Source organism: Oncorhynchus tshawytscha, linkage group LG09, assembly GCF_018296145.1.
Source record: "Oncorhynchus tshawytscha isolate Ot180627B linkage group LG09, Otsh_v2.0, whole genome shotgun sequence".
Classification (NCBI taxonomy): domain Eukaryota; kingdom Metazoa; phylum Chordata; class Actinopteri; order Salmoniformes; family Salmonidae; genus Oncorhynchus; species Oncorhynchus tshawytscha.
In genome coordinates this window covers 2,720,836-2,743,228 of record NC_056437.1, presented here as the reverse complement: position 1 = coordinate 2,743,228, position 22,393 = coordinate 2,720,836, and the positions used below count along the sequence as shown (strand labels likewise).

Here is a 22,393-nt window from a genome sequence, read left to right as displayed (position 1 = left end):
AACAGAGCTCCTAGTGTTTACAGGACATCAACATATCAACACAGCTCCTAGTGTTTACAGAACATCAACACAGCTCACAGTTCCCCAGTCCCACAACAACTTGCTTTGTGGTTACAGGGCAACAACACAGCTCAACACAGCTCCCAGTCCTTCAGCGTAACACAGAACAGTATAGCTCAAGCTAGCAATACACAGCACACAGCTCCCTGTCCTACAGCAGCATGGCAGGTGTTTACCAACAGGAAACTTGCAGTAAGGGAGGGAGCTGGTGCTGCCAGCAACACAAAGCACAGTGTAGTAATTGATATTTATGAATTATCAGCACCACTCAATCCACCCATCAATCAAACAATACCGGTGCCCAAAAAGGTCCACATGAACTGCATTCATGCATTTTTCCTGGTCCTCTCCTAACCCTTCAAACAGATTACTTTGAAACTTAAAGCCATCATTTGTAATTTGTTTAATTAGTTTTTCAGTCAAAGGCTAGAAACAATAGCAGGTTTGTTTTGCTCCAGAGAAGTAACTACTATTTCCCCGGTTGGCTCAGATGCTATCCTAGCTTCTAACTAATGTTAGCTAGTTATCCATCTTGCCAGGCTTCCTTAGCAGCTTGAACACAGCCCTTACGGCTAGGACCACAGATTGTCCCAGGTGTGACTGTTTGAATCCCTGAAGTTTGTTGCTGTTTCCTTTTGCCAACGGCCTGCCCTGTCTGGAGCGGCGAGGAGTAACAGTGTAGCCTACGTTGCTACCATGACAACGGTGAGGAGTAACAGTGTAGCCTACCTTGCTACCATGACAACGGCGGGGAGAAACAGCGTAGCCTACGTTGCTACCATGACAACGGCGAGGAGAAACAGCGTAGCCTACGTTGCTACTTTGACAAGAGCGAGGAGTAACAGTGTAGCCTACGTTGCTACTATGACAACAGCGAGGAGTAACAGTGTAGCCTACGTTGCTACTATGACAACAGCGAGGAGAAACCGTATTGTCTACGTTGCTACTATGACAACAGCGAGGAGAAAAAGTATAGACTACCTTGCTACCATGACAACGGTGAGGAGTAACAGTGTAGTCTACGTTGCTACCATGACAACATCGAGGAGAAACCGTGTAGCCTACATTGCTACCATGACAACAGCGAGGAGTAACAGTGTAGCCTAGGTTTTATACCATGACAACAGCGAGGAGTAACGGCATAGCCTACGTTGCTACCATAACAACGGCGAGGAGTAACAGCGTAGCCTACGTAGTAACAGCGTAGCCTACATTGCTACCATGACAACGACGAGGAGTAACAGCGTAGCGAACGTAGTAACAGCGTAGCCTACATTGCTACCATGACAACAGCGAGGAGTAACAGTGTAGGCTACGTTACTACCATGATACAGACCAAAGCCGGTGGGAGAACATAGCACATGGTAAAGCTCTGTGGGGTCAGTAGTGCTCATAGCTCCATGGTAAAGCTCTGTGGGGTCAGTAGTGCTCATAGCTCCATGGTAAAGCTCAGTGGGGTCAGTAGTGCTCATAGCTCCATGGTAAAGCTCTGTGGGGTCAGTAGTGCTCATAGCTCCATGGTAAAGCTCAGTGGGGTCAGTAGTGCTCATAGCTCCATGGTAAAGCTCAGTGGGGTCAGTAGTGCTCATAGCTCCATGGTAAAGCTCTGTGGGGGTCAGTAGTGCTCATAGCCCCATGGTAAAGCTCTGTGGGGGTCAGTAGTGCTCATAGCTCCATGGTAAAGCTCTGTGGGGTCAGTAGTGCTCATAGCTCCATGGTAAAGCTCTGTGGGGTCAGTAGTGCTCATGGCTCCATGGTAAAGCTCTGTGGGGGTCAGTAGTGCTCATAGCTCCATGGTAAAGCTCTGTGGGGTCAGTAGTGCTCATAGCTCCATGGTAAAGCTCAGTGGGGTCAGTAGTGCTCATAGCTCCATGGTAAAGCACACTGCAGATTAATACAGATCCACCCCCTCCAGCTGTCCCTGGGGTGTTTCTGGAGGCCCACTGTGTATCCACCCCCTCCAGCTGTCCCTGGGGTGTTTATGGAGGTCCACTGTGTATCCACCCCTCCAGCTGTCCCTGGGGTGTTTCTGGAGGCCCACTGTGTATCCACCCCTCTGGTGAACCCCTGGGGTGTTTCTGGAGGCCCACTGTGTATCCACCCCCTCCAGCTGTCCCTGGGGTGTTTCTGGAGGTCCACTGTGTATCCACCCCCTCTGGTGAACCCCTGGGTTGTTTCTGGAGGTCCACTGTGTATCCACCCCCTCTGGTGAACCCCTGTGGTACTTCTGAGGACAGGGGGCCTGGGGTTGGGCTGCAGCGGAAGGAGAGGGGGATCTGAATGATAAGGATTCCATTGTACTGTGTATCGTATGGGGTGCAGATGCAACCAGCGTGAAATGGTTAGCTAGTTAGCGGTGTGCGCTACTAGCGTTTCATTCGGCGACGTAACTCGCTCTGAGCCATTGAAGTAGTTGTTTCCCTTGTTCTGCAAGGCCCTTGGCTTTTGTGGAGCTATTGTTAATGATGCTTCAATGGTGACTGTTGTTGATCTGTGCAGAATATTCCTGGTTCAAGCCAAGGTTGGGGTGAGGGGAGGGATGAAAGCAGTACTGTTACATTGATGCTGTTGACCCGGATCACTCAGTTGGGATCTGCCCGTTTGCTGCAGAGAAGGATGTGAAAGGGAGTTAGGTGAGTGTAAGTGTTGTGAAATGGCTGGCAAATTTGCGATGCGTGCTAGTAGCATTTCAATCGGTGATGTCACTCACTCAGAGACCTTGATGTAGTTGTTTTTCTTGCTCTGCAAGTCCCACGGCTTTTGAGAAGCGATAGCTAACGATGCTTCCTGGGAAGACAGTTGGCGATGCGAGCAAAGTGGCTCTGGTTGGAGCCCAGGTTAGGAGAGGGACAGAATCAATACTGATACACAGAAACACTGTGACCCTCTCAGCGCACCATGGTAAGAATGACCTTAGTGTACCACCTGACCAGCCTCCTGATCCCCAGTGGCTCCTTCCTGCCTGAGTCTGTCAATTCAATTGGGGCTGGCTCTCTGCTGACATGTTGACAGAGGGCTGTTCTGATTCTAGAGGCTTTGTCTTGTCAAGGTGAGACCACCCATTTTCCTTGAACTCCCATCTTTTAATTTCCTAGTCAAGGCTTTCTCAACTTCACAGATCTGTCCCATTCACCTCTACTAGGTCCTTTGTCCTGTCTCACATCTGCCCTCTGAGCTCCACATACATGTCGTTTCCCGCTATCATCCACTGGTCATGGCTCTACTACCCTGTCCTGTCCTATCCTCTTCTACAGCTTCAGTGTCCTGTCCTATCCTCTTCTACAGCTCTACTACCCTGTCCTACCTTGTCCTGTCCTGTCCTACCCTGTCCTGTCCTATCCTTTTCTACAGCTCTACTACCCTGTCCTGCCCTATCCTCTTCTACAGCTCTACTACCCTGTCCTATCCTCTTCTACAGCTTCACTGTCCTGTCCTATCCTCTTCTATAGCTTCACTGTCCTGGCCTATCCTCTTCTACAGCTCTACTACCCTGTCCTGTCCTATCCTCTTCTACAGCTCTACTACACTGTCCTGTCCTATCCTCTTCTACAGCTCTACTGCACTGTCCTGTCCTATCCTCTTCTACAGCTCTACTACCCTGTCCTATCCTCTTCTACAGCTTCACTGTCCTGTCCTGTCCTATCCTCTTCTACAGCTCTACTACCCTGTCCTGTCCTATCCTCTTCTACAGGTCTACTACCCTGTCCTGTCCTATTCTCTTCTACAGCTTCACTGTCCTGTCCTATCCTCTTCTACAGCTTCACTGTCCTGTCCTATCCTCTTCTACAGCTTCACTGTCCTGTCCTATCCTCTTCTACAGCTTCACTGTCCTGTCCTATCCTCTTCTACAGCTTCACTGTCCTGTCCTATCCTCTTCTACAGCTTCACTGTCCTGTCCTATCCTCTTCTACAGCTTCACTGTCCTGTCCTATCCTCTTCTACAGCTTCACTGTCCTGTCCTATCCTCTTCTACAGCTTCACTGTCCTGTCCTATCCTCTTCTACAGCTTCACTGTCCTGTCCTGTCCTATCCTCTTCTACAGCTTCACTGTCCTGTCCTGTCCTATCCTCTTCTACAGCTCTACTACCCTGTCCTGTCCTATCCTCTTCTACAGCTTCACTGTCCTGTCCTATCCTCTTCTACAGCTTCACTGTCCTGTCCTATCCTCTTCTACATCTTCACTGCCCTGACCTATCCTCTTCTACAGCTTCAATGCCCTGTCCTGTCCCATCCGCTTCTACAGCTTCAATGTCCTGTCCTATCCTCTTCCACAGCTTCAATGTCCTGTCATGTCCTATCCCCTTCTACAGCTCTACTACCCTGTCCTGTCCTATCCTCTTCTACAGCTTCACTGTCCTGTCCTATCCTCTTCTATAGCTTCACTGTCCTGTCCTGTCCTATCCCCTTCTACAGCTCTACTACCCTGTCCTGTCCTATCCTCTTCTACAGCTTCACTGTCCTGTCCTATCCTCTTCTACAGCTTCAATGTCCTGTCCTGTCCTAGCCTCTTCTACAGCTTCACTGTCCTGTCCTATCCTATTCTACAGCTTCACTGTCCTGTCCTCTCCTCTTCTACAGCTTCACTGTCCTGTCCTATCCTATCCTCTTCTACAGCTTCACTGTCCTGTCCTATCCTATCCTCTTCTACAGCTTCATCATCCTGTCCTATCCTATCATATTCTACAGCTTCACTGTCCTGTCATATCCTCTTCTATAGTTTCACTGTCCTGTCCTATCCTCTTCTACAGATTCACTGTCCTGTCCTATCCTCTTCTACAGCTTCACTGTCCTGTCCTATCCTCTTCTACAGCTTCACTGTCCTGTCCTATCCTCTTCTACAGCTTCACTGTCCTGTCATATCCTCTTCTACAGCTTCACTGTCCTGTCATATCCTCTTCTACAGCTTCACTGTCCTGTCCTCTCCTACAGCTTCACTGTCCTGTCCTCTCCTACAGCTTCACTGTCCTGTCCTACCCTCTTCTACAGCTTCACTGTCCTGTCCTATCCTCTTCTACAGCTTCACTGTCCTGTCCTATCCTCTTCTACAGCTTCACTGTCCTGTCCTATCCTCTTCTACAGCTTCACTGTCCTGTCCTATCCTCTTCTACAGCTTCACTGTCCTGTCCTATCCTCTTCTACAGCTTCACTGTCCTGTCCTATCCTCTTCTACAGCTTCACTGTCCTGTCCTATCCTCTTCTACAGCTTCACTGTCCTGTCCTATCCTCTTCTACAGCTTCACTGTCCTGTCCTGTCCTATCCTCTTCTACAGCTTCACTGTCCTGTCCTGTCCTATCCTCTTCTATAGCTTCACTGTCCTGTCCTATCCTCTTCTACATCTTCACTGTCCTGTCCTGTCCTATCCACTTCTACAGCTCTACTACCCTGTCCTGTCCTATCCTCTTCTACAGCTTCACTGTCCTGTCCTATCCTCTTCTACAGCTTCAATGTCCTGTCCTGTCCTAGCCTCTTCTACAGCTTCACTGTCCTGTCCTATCCTCTTCTACAGATTCACTGTCCTGTCCTATCCTCTTCTACAGCTTCACTGTCCTGTCCTATCCTCTTCTACAGCTTCACTGTCCTGTCCTATCCTCTTCTACAGCTTCACTGTCCTGTCATATCCTCTTCTACAGCTTCACTGTCCTGTCATATCCTCTTCTACAGCTTCACTGTCCTGTCCTCTCCTACAGCTTCACTGTCCTGTCCTCTCCTACAGCTTCACTGTCCTGTCCTACCCTCTTCTACAGCTTCACTGTCCTGTCCTATCCTCTTCTACAGCTTCACTGTCCTGTCCTATCCTCTTCTACAGCTTCACTGTCCTGTCCTATCCTCTTCTACAGCTTCACTGTCCTGTCCTATCCTCTTCTACAGCTTCACTGTCCTGTCCTATCCTCTTCTACAGCTTCACTGTCCTGTCCTATCCTCTTCTACAGCTTCACTGTCCTGTCCTATCCTCTTCTACAGCTTCACTGTCCTGTCCTATCCTCTTCTACAGCTTCACTGTCCTGTCCTGTCCTATCCTCTTCTACAGCTTCACTGTCCTGTCCTGTCCTATCCTCTTCTATAGCTTCACTGTCCTGTCCTATCCTCTTCTACATCTTCACTGCCCTGACCTATCCCCTTCTACAGCTCTACTACCCTGTCCTGTCCTATCCTCTTCTACAGCTTCACTGTCCTGTCCTATCCTCTTCTACAGCTTCAATGTCCTGTCCTGTCCTAGCCTCTTCTACAGCTTCACTGTCCTGTCCTATCCTATTCTACAGCTTCACTGTCCTGTCCTCTCCTCTTCTACAGCTTCACTGTCCTGTCCTATCCTATCCTCTTCTACAGCTTCACTGTCCTGTCCTATCCTATCCTCTTCTACAGCTTCATCGTCCTGTCCTATCCTATCCTATTCTACAGCTTCACTGTCCTGTCATATCCTCTTCTATAGCTTCACTGTCCTGTCCTATCCTCTTCTACAGCTTCACTGTCCTGTCCTATCCTCTTCTACAGCTTCACTGTCCTGTCCTATCCTCTTCTACAGCTTCACTGTCCTGTCCTATCCTCTTCTACAGCTTCACTGTCCTGTCCTACCCTCTTCTACAGCTTCACTGTCCTGTCCTACCCTCTTCTACAGCTTCACTGTCCTGTCCTATCCTCTTCTACAGCTTCACTGTCCTGTCCTATCCTCTTCTACAGCTTCACTGTCTTGTCCTATCCTCTTCTACAGCTTCACTGTCCTGTCCTATCCTCTTCTACAGCTTCACTGTCCTGTCCTGTCCTATCCTCTTCTACAGCTTCACTGTCCTGTCCTGTCCTATCCTCTTCTATAGCTTCACTGTCCTGTCCTGTCCTATCCTCTTCTACATCTTCACTGTCCTGTCCTGTCCTATCCCCTTCTACAGCTCTACTGCCCTGTCCTGTCCTATCCTCTTCTACAGCTTCACTGTCCTGTCCTATCCTCTTCTACAGCTTCAATGTCCTGTCCTGTCCTAGCCTCTTCTACAGCTTCACTGTCCTGCCCTATCCTATTCTACAGCTTCACTGTCCTGTCCTCTCCTCTTCTACAGCTTCACTGTCCTGTCCTATCCTATCCTCTTCTACAGCTTCACTGTCCTGTCCTATCCTATCCTCTTCTACAGCTTCACTGTCCTGTCTTATCCTATCCTCTTCTACAGCTTCATCGTCCTGTCCTATCCTATCCTATTCTACAGCTTCACTGTCCTGTCATATCCTCTTCTATAGCTTCACTGTCCTGTCCTATCCTCTTCTACAGCTTCACTGTCCTGTCCTATCCTCTTCTACAGCTTCACTGTCCTGTCCTATCCTCTTCTACAGCTTCACTGTCCTGTCCTATCCTCTTCTACAGCTTCACTGTCCTGCCCTATCCTATTCTACAGCTTCACTGTCCTGTCCTCTCCTCTTCTACAGCTTCACTGTCCTGTCCTATCCTATCCTCTTCTACAGCTTCACTGTCCTGTCCTATCCTATCCTCTTCTACAGCTTCACTGTCCTGTCCTATCCTCTTCTACAGCTTCACTGTCCTGTCCTATCCTCTTCTACAGCTTCACTGTCCTCTCCTACCCTCTTCTACAGCTTCACTGTCCTGTCCTACCCTCTTCTACAGCTTCACTGTCCTGTCCTATACACTTCTACAGCTTCACTGTCCTGTCCTATCCTCTTCTACAGCTTCACTGTCCTGTCCTATCCTCTTCTACAGCTTCACTGTCCTGTCCTATCCTCTTCTACAGCTTCACTGTCCTGTCCTGTCCTATCCTCTTCTACAGCTTCACTGTCCTGTCCTGTCCTATCCCCTTCTACAGCTCTACTACCCTGTCCTGTCCTATCCTCTTCTACAGCTTCACTGTCCTGTCCTATCCTCTTCTACAGCTTCAATGTCCTGTCCTCTCCTCTTCTACAGCTTCACTGTCCTGTCCTATCCTATCCTCTTCTACAGCTTCACTGTCCTGTCCTATCCTATCCTCTTCTACAGCTTCATCGTCCTGTCCTATCCTATCCTATTCTACAGCTTCACTGTCCTGTCATATCCTCTTCTATAGCTTCACTGTCCTGTCCTATCCTCTTCTACAGCTTCACTGTCCTGTCCTATCCTCTTCTACAGCTTCACTGTCCTGTCCTATCCTCTTCTACAGCATCACTGTCCTGTCATATCCTACAGCTTCACTGTCCTGTCCTCTCCTACAGCTTCACTGTCCTGTCCTACCCTCTTCTACAGCTTCACTGTCCTGTCCTATCCTCTTCTACAGCTTCACTGTCCTGTCCTATCCTCTTCTACAGCTCTACTACCCTGTCCTACCTTGTCCTGTCCTGTCCTATCCTTTTCTACAGCTCTACTACCCTGTCCTGCCCTATCCTCTTCTACAGCTCTACTACCCTGTCCTATCCTCTTCTACAGCTTCACTGTCCTGTCCTATCCTCTTCTATAGCTTCACTGTCCTGGCCTATCCTCTTCTACAGCTCTACTACCCTGTCCTGTCCTATCCTCTTCTACAGCTCTACTACACTGTCCTGTCCTATCCTCTTCTACAGCTCTACTACACTGTCCTGTCCTATCCTCTTCTACAGCTCTACTACCCTGTCCTATCCTCTTCTACAGCTTCACTGTCCTGTCCTGTCCTATCCTCTTCTACAGCTCTACTACCCTGTCCTGTCCTATCCTCTTCTACATGTCTACTACCCTGTCCTGTCCTATCCTCTTCTACAGCTTCACTGTCCTGTCCTATCCTCTTCTACAGCTTCACTGTCCTGTCCTATCCTCTTCTACAGCTTCACTGTCCTGTCCTATCCTCTTCTACAGCTTCACTGTCCTGTCCTATCCTCTTCTACAGCTTCACTGTCCTGTCCTATCCTCTTCTACAGCTTCACTGTCCTGTCCTATCCTCTTCTACAGCTTCACTGTCCTGTCCTATCCTCTTCTACAGCTTCACTGTCCTGTCCTGTCCTATCCTCTTCTACAGCTTCACTGTCCTGTCCTGTCCTATCCTCTTCTACAGCTCTACTACCCTGTCCTGTCCTATCCTCTTCTACAGCTTCACTGTCCTGTCCTATCCTCTTCTACAGCTTCACTGTCCTGTCCTATCCTCTTCTACATCTTCACTGCCCTGACCTATCCTCTTCTACAGCTTCAATGCCCTGTCCTGTCCCATCCGCTTCTACAGCTTCAATGTCCTGTCCTATCCTCTTCCACAGCTTCAATGTCCTGTCATGTCCTATCCCCTTCTACAGCTCTACTACCCTGTCCTGTCCTATCCTCTTCTACAGCTTCACTGTCCTGTCCTATCCTCTTCTATAGCTTCACTGTCCTGTCCTGTCCTATCCCCTTCTACAGCTCTACTACCCTGTCCTGTCCTATCCTCTTCTACAGCTTCACTGTCCTGTCCTATCCTCTTCTACAGCTTCAATGTCCTGTCCTGTCCTAGCCTCTTCTACAGCTTCACTGTCCTGTCCTATCCTATTCTACAGCTTCACTGTCCTGTCCTCTCCTCTTCTACAGCTTCACTGTCCTGTCCTATCCTATCCTCTTCTACAGCTTCACTGTCCTGTCCTATCCTATCCTCTTCTACAGCTTCATCATCCTGTCCTATCCTATCATATTCTACAGCTTCACTGTCCTGTCATATCCTCTTCTATAGCTTCACTGTCCTGTCCTATCCTCTTCTACAGATTCACTGTCCTGTCCTATCCTCTTCTACAGCTTCACTGTCCTGTCCTATCCTCTTCTACAGCTTCACTGTCCTGTCCTATCCTCTTCTACAGCTTCACTGTCCTGTCATATCCTCTTCTACAGCTTCACTGTCCTGTCATATCCTCTTCTACAGCTTCACTGTCCTGTCCTCTCCTACAGCTTCACTGTCCTGTCCTCTCCTACAGCTTCACTGTCCTGTCCTACCCTCTTCTACAGCTTCACTGTCCTGTCCTATCCTCTTCTACAGCTTCACTGTCCTGTCCTATCCTCTTCTACAGCTTCACTGTCCTGTCCTATCCTCTTCTACAGCTTCACTGTCCTGTCCTATCCTCTTCTACAGCTTCACTGTCCTGTCCTATCCTCTTCTACAGCTTCACTGTCCTGTCCTATCCTCTTCTACAGCTTCACTGTCCTGTCCTATCCTCTTCTACAGCTTCACTGTCCTGTCCTGTCCTATCCTCTTCTACAGCTTCACTGTCCTGTCCTGTCCTATCCTCTTCTATAGCTTCACTGTCCTGTCCTATCCTCTTCTACATCTTCACTGTCCTGTCCTGTCCTGTCCTATCCACTTCTACAGCTCTACTACCCTGTCCTGTCCTATCCTCTTCTACAGCTTCACTGTCCTGTCCTATCCTCTTCTACAGCTTCAATGTCCTGTCCTGTCCTACCCTCTTCTACAGCTTCACTGTCCTGTCCTATCCTCTTCTACAGCTTCACTGTCCTGTCCTATCCTCTTCTACAGCTTCACTGTCCTGTCCTATCCTCTTCTACAGCTTCACTGTCCTGTCCTATCCTCTTCTACAGCTTCACTGTCCTGTCCTGTCCTATCCTCTTCTACAGCTTCACTGTCCTGTCCTGTCCTATCCTCTTCTATAGCTTCACTGTCCTGTCCTGTCCTATCCTCTTCTACATCTTCACTGTCCTGTCCTGTCCTATCCCCTTCTACAGCTCTACTACCCTGTCCTGTCCTATCCTCTTCTACAGCTTCAATGTCCTGTCCTGTCCTAGCCTCTTCTACAGCTTCACTGTCCTGCCCTATCCTATTCTACAGCTTCACTGTCCTGCCCTCTCCTCTTCTACAGCTTCACTGTCCTGTCCTATCCTATCCTCTTCTACAGCTTCACTGTCCTGTCCTATCCTATCCTCTTCTACAGCTTCACTGTCCTGTCTTATCCTATCCTCTTCTACAGCTTCATCGTGCTGTCCTATCCTATCCTATTCTACAGCTTCACTGTCCTGTCATATCCTCTTCTATAGCTTCACTGTCCTGTCCTATCCTCTTCTACAGCTTCACTGTCCTGTCCTATCCTCTTCTACAGCTTCACTGTCCTGTCCTATCCTCTTCTACAGCTTCACTGTCCTGTCCTATCCTCTTCTACAGCTTCACTGTCCTGCCCTATCCTATTCTACAGCTTCACTGTCCTGTCCTCTCCTCTTCTACAGCTTCACTGTCCTGTCCTATCCTATCCTCTTCTACAGCTTCACTGTCCTGTCCTATCCTATCCTCTTCTACAGCTTCACTGTCCTGTCCTATCCTCTTCTACAGCTTCACTGTCCTGTCCTATCCTCTTCTACAGCTTCACTGTCCTGTCCTACCCTCTTCTACAGCTTCACTGTCCTGTCCTACCCTCTTCTACAGCTTCACTGTCCTGTCCTATCCTCTTCTACAGCTTCACTGTCCTGTCCTATCCTCTTCTACAGCTTCACTGTCCTGTCCTATCCTCTTCTACAGCTTCACTGTCCTGTCCTATCCTCTTCTACAGCTTCACTGTCCTGTCCTGTCCTATCCTCTTCTACAGCTTCACTGTCCTGTCCTGTCCTATCCCCTTCTACAGCTCTACTACCCTGTCCTGTCCTATCCTCTTCTACAGCTTCACTGTCCTGTCCTCTCCTCTTCTACAGCTTCACTGTCCTGTCCTATCCTATCCTCTTCTACAGCTTCACTGTCCTGTCTTATCCTATCCTCTTCTACAGCTTCATCGTCCTGTCCTATCCTCTCCTATTCTACAGCTTCACTGTCCTGTCATATCCTCTTCTATAGCTTCACTGTCCTGTCCTATCCTCTTCTACAGCTTCACTGTCCTGTCCTATCCTCTTCTACAGCTTCACTGTCCTGTCCTATCCTCTACTACAGCTTCACTGTCCTGTCCTATCCTCTTCTACAGCTTCACTGTCCTGTCATATCCTACAGCTTCACTGTCCTGTCCTCTCCTACAGCTTCACTGTCCTGTCCTACCCTCTTCTACAGCTTCACTGTCCTGTCCTATCCTCTTCTACAGCTTCACTGTCCTGTCCTATCCTCTTCTACAGCTTCACTGTCCTGTCCTATCCTCTTCTACAGCTTCACTGTCCTGTCCTATCCTCTTCTACAGCTTCACTGTCCTGTCCTATCCTCTTCTACAGCTTCACTGTCCTGTCCTATCCTCTTCTACAGCCTCACTGTCCTGTCCTGTCCTATCCTCTTCTACAGCTTCACTGTCCTGTCCTATCCTCTTCTATAGCTTCACTGTCCTGTCCTGTCCTATACTCTTCTACAGCTTCACTGTCCTGTCCTGTCCTATCCCCTTCTACAGCTCTACTACCCTGTCCTGTCCTATCCTCTTCTACAGCTTCACTGCCCTGTCCTATCCTCTTCTACATCTTCACTGCCCTGACCTATCCTCTTCTACAGCTTCAATGCCCTGTCCTGTCCTATCCTCTTCTACAGCTTCACTGTCCTGTCCTATCCTCTTCTATAGCTTCACTGTCCTGTCCTGTCCTATCCTCTTCTACAGTTTCACTGTCCTGTCCTGTCCTATCCCCTTCTACAGCTCTACTACCCTGTCCTGTCCTATCCTCTTCTACAGCTTCACTGTCCTGTCCTATCCTCTTCTACAGCTTCAATGTCCTGTCCTGTCCTAGCCTCTTCTACAGCTTCACTGTCCTGCCCTATCCTATTCTACAGCTTCACTGTCCTGTCCTCTCCTCTTCTACAGCTTCACTGTCCTGTCCTATCCTATCCTCTTCTACAGCTTCACTGTCCTGTCCTATCCTATCCTCTTCTACAGCTTCATCGTCCTGTCCTATCCTATCCTATTCTACAGCTTCACTGTCCTGTCATATCCTCTTCTACAGCTTCACTGTCCTGTCCTATCCTCTTCTACAGCTTCACTGTCCTGTCCTATCCTCTTCTACAGCTTCACTGTCCTGTCCTATCCTCTTCTACAGCTTCACTGTCCTGTTCTATCCTGGCCTCCTATTCTATCCTCTCCTGTCATCCTATCCTATCCTGTCCTCCTATCCTATCCTCTCCTGTCATCCTATCCTATCCTGTCCTCCTATCCTATCCTCTCCTGTCATCCTATCTTATCCTGTCCTCCTATCTTATCCTCTCCTGTCATCCTATCCTATCCTGTCATCCTATCCTATCCTCCCCTGTCATCCTGTCCTATCCTGTCCTACCCTGTCCTATTCTGTCCTGTCCTGTTCTCCTATCCTATCCCGTCCTCCTATCCTTTCCTCCTATCCTATCCTGTCCTATCCTGTCCTCCTATCCTGTCCCCTCCTCCTATCCTGTCCTGTCCTCCTATCCTATCCTCTCCTGTCATCCTGTCCTATCCTGTCCTCCTATCCTATCTTCTCCTGTCATCCTATCCTCTCCTGTCCTCCTATCATATCCTGCCCTGTCCTCCTATCCTATCCTCCTATCTTTTCCTGTTCTGTCCTCCTATCCTATCCCGTTCTGTCCTCCTATCCTGTCCTATCCTGTCCTCCTATCCTATCCAGTTCTGTCCTGCTATCCTGTACTATCATATTCTGTCCTCCTATCCTATCCTATCCTGTCCTCCTATCTTATCCTGCTCTGTCCTATCTTTTCCTGCTCTGTCCTATCTTGTCCTGTTCTGTCCTTTCCTGTCCTGTCTTATCCTGCCCTATCCCATCCTATTATGTTCTATCTGTCCTGTCCTTTCCTATCCCTTCCTGTCCCATCCTGTCCTATCCTTTAGTTTTTGCCCTTATTTTACCAGGTAAAACACGTTCTCATTTACAGCAACGACCTGGGGAATAGTTACAGGGGAGAGGAGGGGGATGAATGAGCCAATTGAAGCAGGGTATGATTAGGTGGACATGACAGTATGAGGGCCAGATTGGTAATTTAGCCAGGACACCGGGGTTTACACCTCTACTCCTACGACAAGTGCCATGGGACACCCGTTTAAAATCCCACCCGAAAGACGGAACCCTACACAGGGCAATGTCCCCAATCCCTTCCCTGTCATATCCTGTCAAATATCATCCTGTCCTGTCCTATCCTATCCTGTCGTATTCTGTCCTGTCCTGTAATATCCTGTCCTATTCTGTTTGTCCTATCCTACCCTATCCACCTGGCTACCCCTACCCCAGCCAATAACTCTGCACCCCCACTGCAACTTGCCTAAGCCCCCCACTTCTCCTTCACCCAAATACAGATAGCTGATGTTCTGAAAGAGCTGCAAAATCTGAGACAGGTGTCTTGAGGTATTACCATAGTAACCAGGAAAACAGGAGACAGGTGTCTTGAGGTATTACCATAGTAACCAGGAGAACATGAGACAGGTGTCTTGAGGTATTACCATAGTAACCAGGAGAACAGGAGAGAGGTGTCTTGAGGTATTACCATAGTAACCAGGAGAACAGGAGAGAGGGGGAATAATACGATGCACTCATTGTGACCAGAACGAACTCTTAACTCAAGGTTAGATGTGTGTGTGTGTGTGTCACCGTGTCTAAAGAGAGAAGGCTTGGTAAATATGACTGGCAGACAGACACACACTCATTGAAGCATATCAGATGAGAAGCGTATTCCCCACACACACACCTCTGATGACACCACACATTAAAAAACACACACACACACCCCTCTAGGCATCTGGAAAATAAGCTTATGTCCCTTCATGCTCAGAGGGACTGAATAAATAACAATAAGCAATTGGGGAAATCTGAAGAAATGACTAACGTTTAAGTTAATATGCTAACAAGATGGATAACCTTGTGTGAGGGAAAGATGGATAACCTTGTGTGAGGGAAAGATGGATAACCTTGTGATAGGGAAAGATGGACAACCTTGTGATAGGGAAAGATGGATAACCTTGTGTTAGGGAAAGATGGATAACCTTGTGATAAGGAAAGATGGATAACCTTGTGATAGGGAAAGATGGATAACCTTGTGTGAGGGAAAGATGGATAACCTTGTGTGAGGGAAAGATGGATAACCTTGTGTGAGGGAAAGATGGATAACCTTGTGATAGGGAAAGATGGATAACCTTGTGTGAGGGAAAGATGGATAACCTTGTGATAGGGAAAGATGGATAACCTTGTGATAGGGAAAGATGGATAACCTTGTGTGAGGGAAAGATGGATAACCTTGTGATAGGGAAAGATGGATAACCTTGTGATAGGGAAAGATGGATAACCTTGTGTTAGGGAAAGATGGATAACCTTGTGTTAGGGAAAGATGGACAACCTTGTGTTAGGGAAAGATGGGTAACCTTGTGTTAGGGAAAGATGGATAACCTTGTGATAGGGAAAGATGGATAACCTTGTGATAGGGAAAGATGGATAACCTTGTGATAGGGAAAGATGGACAACCTTGTGATAGGGAAAGATGGATAACCTTGTGTTAGGGAAAGATGGATAACCTTGTGATAAGGAAAGATGGATAACCTTGTGTTAGGGAAAGATGGATAACCTTGTGTGAGGGAAAGATGGATAACCTTGTGATAAGGAAAGATGGATAACCTTGTGATAGGGAAAGATGGATAACCTTGTGTGAGGGAAAGATGGATAACCTTGTGTGAGGGAAAGATGGATAACCTTGTGTGAGGGAAAGATGGATAACCTTGTGATAGGGAAAGATGGATAACCTTGTGATAGGGAAAGATGGATAACCTTGTGTGAGGGGAAAATGGATAACCTTGTGATAGGGAAAGATGGATAACCTTGTGTTAGGGAAAGATGGATAACCTTGTGTGAGGGGAAGATGGATAACCTTGTGATAGGGAAAGATGGATAACCTTGTGTTAGGGAAAGATGGATAACCTTGTGATAGGGAAAGATGGATAACCTTGTGTTAGGGAAAGATGGATAACCTTGTGTTAGGGAAAGATGGGTAACCTTGTGTTAGGGAAAGATGGATAACCTTGTGTGAGGGAAAGATGGATAACCTTGTGATAGGGAAAGATGGATAACCTTGTGTGAGGGAAAGATGGATAACCTTGTGTGAGGGAAAGATGGATAACCTTGTGTGAGGGAAAGATGGATAACCTTGTGTGAGGGAAAATATAAATTGTGATAAGCTGCTCCATCCCCATTCACTATACTACCTCAAACAGATTAAATTACTTTGTGTATTGATATCTCAGGTTAGTATGGTGCTGTGTGTTAATATCTTATTTAACTCTTTAGTCATATCCCAGTATACCTACTGTATTTGCTTATGGTTTTGCCTACACCCAGCAAAAAATATTCAACTTTATTTGGAATGGCAAGCCAGATAAAATGAAAAGGGCCTATTTGAAGAGGCGACTCCAGGATGCTGGCCTTCTAGGCAGAGTTCCTCTGTCCAGTGTCTGTGTTCTTTTGCCCATATTAATATTTTATTTTTATTGGCCAGTCTGAGATATGGCTTTTTCTTTGTAAATCTGCCTAGAAGACCAGCATCCCGGAGTCGTCTCTTCACTGTTGACATTGAGACTGGTGTTTTGCAGGAAATATTTAATGAAGCTGCCAGTTGATGACTTGTGAGTTGTCTGTTTCTCCAACTAGACACTCTAATGTACTTGTCCTCTTGCTCAGTTGTGCACCGGGGCCTCCCACTCCTCTTTCTATTCTGGTTAGAGACAGTTTGAGCTGTTCTGTGAAGGGAGTAGTACACAGCGTTGTACGAGATCTTCAGTTTCTTGACAATTTCTCGCATGGAACAGCCTTCATTTCTCAGAACAAAAATAGACTGACGAGTTTCAGAAGAAAGGTCTTTGTTTCTGGCCATTTTGAGCCTGTAATCGAACCTACAAATGCTGATGCTCCAGATACTCAACTAGTCTAAAGGCCTGTTTTACTGCTTATTTAATCAGTACTCAGATTTCAGCTGTGCTAACATAATTGCAAAAGGGTTTTCTAATGATCAATTAGCCTTTTAAAATGATGAACTTGGATTAGCTAACAGAATCTGTCATTGGAACACAGGAGTGATGGCTGCTGATAATGTACCTCTGTACTCCTATGTAGATATTCCATAAAAAAATCAGCCGTTTCCAGCTACAATAGTCATTTCCAACATTAACAATGTCTACACTGTATTTCTGATCAATGTGTTATTTTAATGGACAAAAAAGGTGATTTTGTTTCAAAAACCAGGACATTTCTAAGTGACCCCGAACCTTTGAACAGTAGTGTATATATTTTTTCTCATAATTGTTCTATTTCAAATCCTCCTCCATCTCAGTGTGGCATCCACAGATGTGAGCCAGGTCATTAGCATTTTAGTCTCAGGCTAGTGAGTGGTGGTCATTAATACTATCAATGACTAATTGATGATTACGAATGACTTATTGATGATGCACTATATAAATTAAGATGCATTGCCCATATATTTACTCCATACATTTAGACTGATTTTATAGTTTAACTTGCACTTTATGTTTTTGCATAGACAATCTCAGATCTTGAAATGAACCTAAACCTAATCAACTGCATCTGACTTGTTATATTAGCTGAGTTAGCTAGCTGGTAATCATAAACGCTGCAGATGGTGGAGTGTAAATCTGTTTCACTGGTTGTGTAATGTATCTTACTGGGAAGGAGAGGACTAAAGCGCAGCGTGGTTAGTGTTAAACATCTTTAATTTAGACGAAAACCGAGAACACTACAAAAATACAAAACAATAAATGTGAAAACCGAAACAGTCCTGTGTGGTGAAACAGACACGGAAACAATCACCCACAAATCCCAACACAAAACAAGCTACCTAAATATGGTTCCCAATCAGAGACAATGACTAACACCTGCCTCTGATTGAGAACCATATCAGGCCACACACAGAAACGGACAAACTAGACACACAACACAGAATGCCCACCCAGCTCACGTCCTGACCAACACTAAAACAAGGGAAACACACAAGAACTATGGTCAGAACGTGACAGGTTGATACCTGAGAGCGCAGCGTTTTCTCGTTTATCATAAACAACAGCTTGTGTGTAACAATAATCATCAACATAAACATGAGTACATAAGCACATTGGTATCTTCCTCTATAAATAAATAACTAAATATATCTCATCTAGTAGTATTGGGTTGTAGCTGTTTTACTCTCAATGTGTTACTGCTGTGCCACAGTGCTGGTAAATCACAGAGCCATGTAAGTCCCAAACAGCACCACTGTCAACTATTGTTTTTTTATTTAACCCTTCATTTTAACAGGGAAGACTTATTGTAACCTATAGGTCTCTTTTCCAAATGATACAATATAAATAGACACATTATACACAGCAGTACACACTCTTGGCATTCTCTCAACCAGATTTACCTGGAATGCTTTTCCAACAGTCTTGAAGGAGTTCCCACATATGCTGAGTACTTGTTGGCTGCTTTTTCTTTTTTAATGTGTACTGTATATATACGCACGTTAGAATACAAACACACAGTCATGGAAAGCACGAGTAAAATATCACAAATCACCCAGGAAACCAGGTACATTCTTCCACAAATTAGTTCCCTATCAATTCTTTGAAATGCCCGAACAGCACCAGAACATCAAGATTAAATGTCTTTTGAATTTTGCTCCAGGGTTATGGTGCATTAAAACTAAAAGCTGATTTTCCCAGCTCGGTGGAGACCCTAAGAACCTCAAGAGTTAACCAATCCTCTGAATGGGTTAGGCAACTCAGGTGTCTATACTTCAACAGCAAAGTTAGATAAGATGGAAGTTTATGAAGTAGTGTCTCGTAAACATAAAGGGTGTAACGTAGACGTCTACAGGTCTTTAACGAAGTCCAGCCAACCTTTTGATACAGGATACAGTGATGAGTATCAAACCTGTCCCCTGTAACAAAACAAAGGGCATTATGGGAGATGGAATCCAAAGGTTTAAGAGTAGCAGCTGCACTTTGATAAATAATATCATCATAATCAACAACAGATCAAAAGGTTGACTGAATAATCTGCTTCCTACTGATTAGAGAAAGACACCATCTGTTTCTGTAGAAAAAGCGCTTCATGGAAATCTGTCTACTACTACAGTATAAATACAGGTGTGGTTTTATGGATATGATATCAGCAGGTATGGTTTCATGGATATGGTATCAGCAGGTATGGTTTATGGATGTGGTATCAGCAGGTATGGTTTATGGATATGGTATCAGCAGGTATGGTTTATGGATATGATATCAGCAGGTATGGTTTCATGGATATGGTATCAGCAGGTATGGTTTATGGATGTGGTATCAGCAGGTATGGTTTATGGATATGGTATCAGCAGGTATGGTTTATGGATATGATATCAGCAGGTATGGTTTATGGATATGGTATCAGCAGGTATGGTTTATGGATATGATATCAGCAGGTATGGTTTATGGATATGGTATCAGCAGGTATGGTTTATGGATATGGTATCAGCAGGTATGGTTTATGGATATGGTATCAGCAGGTATGGTTTTATGGATATGATATCAGCAGGTATGGTTTTATGGACATGATATCAGTATAAATACAGGTATGGTTTTATGGATATGGTATCAGCAGGTATGGTGTTATGGAGAGACAGAGAGACGGGGAGAGAGAGGAGGGGCATAACTGTAAATCAAACATTAAAAATAAATAATTAACCAATCAATCAGTAACTGTATTAATCTGAATACTGTGCACTAATCATACTACAAACTATTTAGAACGTACTGTTCAGTATCAACTAATGCAGAAAGGAACAAATATCAGCATGCTAGGCTCCTCCCACTGAGGACGTGTCATCTCATTTAGATACAGCACATCCCGTCAGCTGATTATCAGCTGTTGTCAATCACTTGTGTCTCGAAAGATGATTCTCTTCCTCAATAGTGTGCAGCAATGTCTCACTATTCAGAACGCCAGTACGAGTATTAGTTTATACAGGCTGTCTATAGTAATATATTGACTGGGTTAAACCTGCTGTTAGACAGGCTGTCTATAGTAATATATTGACTGGTTTAAACCAGCTGTTAAACAGGCTGTCTATAGTAATATATTGACTGGGATAAACCTGCTGTTAAACAGGCTGTCTATAGTAATATATTGACTGGGATAAACCTGCTGTTAAACAGGCTGTCTATAGTAATATATTGACTGGGATAAACCTGCTGTTAGACAGGCTGTCTATAGTAATATATTGACTGGGATAAACCTGCTGTTAGACAGGCTGTCTATAGTAATATATTGACTGGGATAAACCTGCTGTTAGACAGGCTGTCTATAGTAATATATTGACTGGGTTAAACCTGCTGTTAGACAGGCTGTCTATAGTAATATATTGACTGGGATAAACCTGCTGTTAAACAGGCTGTCTATAGTAATATATTGACTGGGTTAAACCTGCTGTTAGACAGGCTGTCTATAGTAATATATTGACTGGGTTAAACCTGCTGTTAAACAGGCTGCCTATAGTAATATATTGACTGGGTTAAACCTGCTGTTAGACAGGCTGTCTATAGTAATATATTGACTGGGTTAAACCTGCTGTTAGACAGGCTGTCTATAGTAATATATTGACTGGGTTAAACCTGCTGTTAGACAGGCTGTCTATAGTAATATATTGACTGGTTTAAACCAGCTGTTAAACAGGCTGTCTATAGTAATATATTGACTGGGATAAACCTGCTGTTAAACAGGCTGTCTATAGTAATATATTGACTGGGATAAACCTGCTGTTAAACAGGCTGTCTATAGTAATATATTGACTGGTTTAAACCAGCTGTTAAACAGGCTGTCTATAGCAATATAAGTTCCTCGGCGTACACATCACAGACAAACTGAATTGGTCCACTCACACAGACAGCATCGTGAAGAAGGCGCAGCAGCGCCTCTTCAACCTCAGGAGGCTGAAGAAATTTGGCTTGTCACCAAAAGCACTCACAAACTTCTACAGATGCACAATCGAGAGCATCCTGGCGGGCTGTATCACCGCCTGGTACGGCAACTTCTCCGCCCACAACTGTAAGGCTCTCCAGAGGGTAGTAAGGTCTGCACAACGCATCACCGGGGGCAAACTACCTGCCCTCCAGGACACCTACACCACCTGATGTCACAGGAAGGCCATAAAGATCATCAAGGACAACAACCACCCGAGCCACTGCCTGTTCACCCCGCTATCATCCAGAAGGCGAGGTCAGTACAGGTGCATCAAAGCTAGGACCGAGAGACTGAAAAACAGCTTCTATCTCAAGGCCATCAGACTGTTAAACAGCCACCACTAACATTAAGTGGCTGCTGCCAACACACTGACTCAACTCCAGCCACTTTAATAATGGGAATTGATGGGAAATTATGTAAAATATATCACTAGCCACTTTAAACAATGCTACCTAATATAATGTTTACATACCCTACATCATTCATCTCATATGTATATACTGTACTCTATATCATCTACTGCATCTTCATGTAATACATGTATCACTAGCCACTTTAACTATGCCACTTTGTTTACATACTCATCTCATATATATATATACTGTACTCAATACCATCTACTGTATCTTGCCTATGCCGCTCTGTACCATCACTCATTCATATATCTTTATGTACATATTCTTTATCCCCTTACACTTGTGTCTATAAGGTAGTAGTTTTGGAATTGTTAGCTAGATTACTTGTTGGTTATTACTGCATTGTCGGAACTAGAAGCACAAGCATTTCGCTACACTCGCATTAACATCTGCTAACCATGTGTATGTGACAAATACATTTGATTTGATTATATTGACTGGGATAAACCTGCTGTTAAACAGTCTGTCTATATTAATATATTGACTGGGTTAAACAAAACCTGCTGTTAAACAGGCTGTCTATAGTAATATATTGACTGGTTTAAACAAAACCTGCTGTTAAACAGGCTGTCTATAGTAATATATTGACTTGGTTAAAGGTATTACTCACATTGGCTACAGAGAGCATGATTATACAGTCGTCTGGAACAGCTGGTGCTCTCATGCATGGTTCAGTGTTGCTTGCGTCGAAGCGAGCAAAGAAGTCATTTAGAACGTCTGGTAGGCTAGCTTCACTGGGTAGGTCGCGGCTGAGTTTCCCTTTGTAATCCATGATAGTTTGCGAGGCCTGCCACATCTTACGAGCATCAGAGCCGAAGTCGTCAATGCACTTATTAATGAAGCCAGTGACTGATGTGGTAAACTCCTCAATGCCATCGGATGAATCCCAAAACATTTTCCAGTCTGTGCTAGCGAAACAGTTCTGTAGCTTAGCATCCTCTTCCATATTGAGCGTGTCACTGGTACTTCCTGTTTGGGTTTTTGCTTGTAAGCAGGAATCAGGAGGATAGAGTTATGGTCAGATTGGCCAAATGAAGAGTCAGGGAGAGTTTGAATGTGTCTCTGTCTGTGGAGTAAAGGTGATCAAGAGTTTTTTCGCCTCTAGTTGCACAG

General features: G+C 45.6%; 1 protein-coding gene across 1 annotated transcript in view; it reads right to left on the bottom strand.

Annotated features, from left to right (window-relative positions):
* Window positions 1–1,951: 1,951 nt before the first annotated feature.
* The window catches only part of LOC121847334 (vegetative cell wall protein gp1-like), a 131,466-nt gene continuing 111,024 nt past the window's right edge, over window positions 1,952–22,393 (bottom strand). Inside the window, exon 7 of the mRNA XM_042327943.1 lies at window positions 1,952–2,313. Within this exon, the coding sequence (XP_042183877.1) occupies window positions 1,952–2,313 (362 nt within the window). The remainder of the gene's footprint in view (window positions 2,314–22,393) is intronic.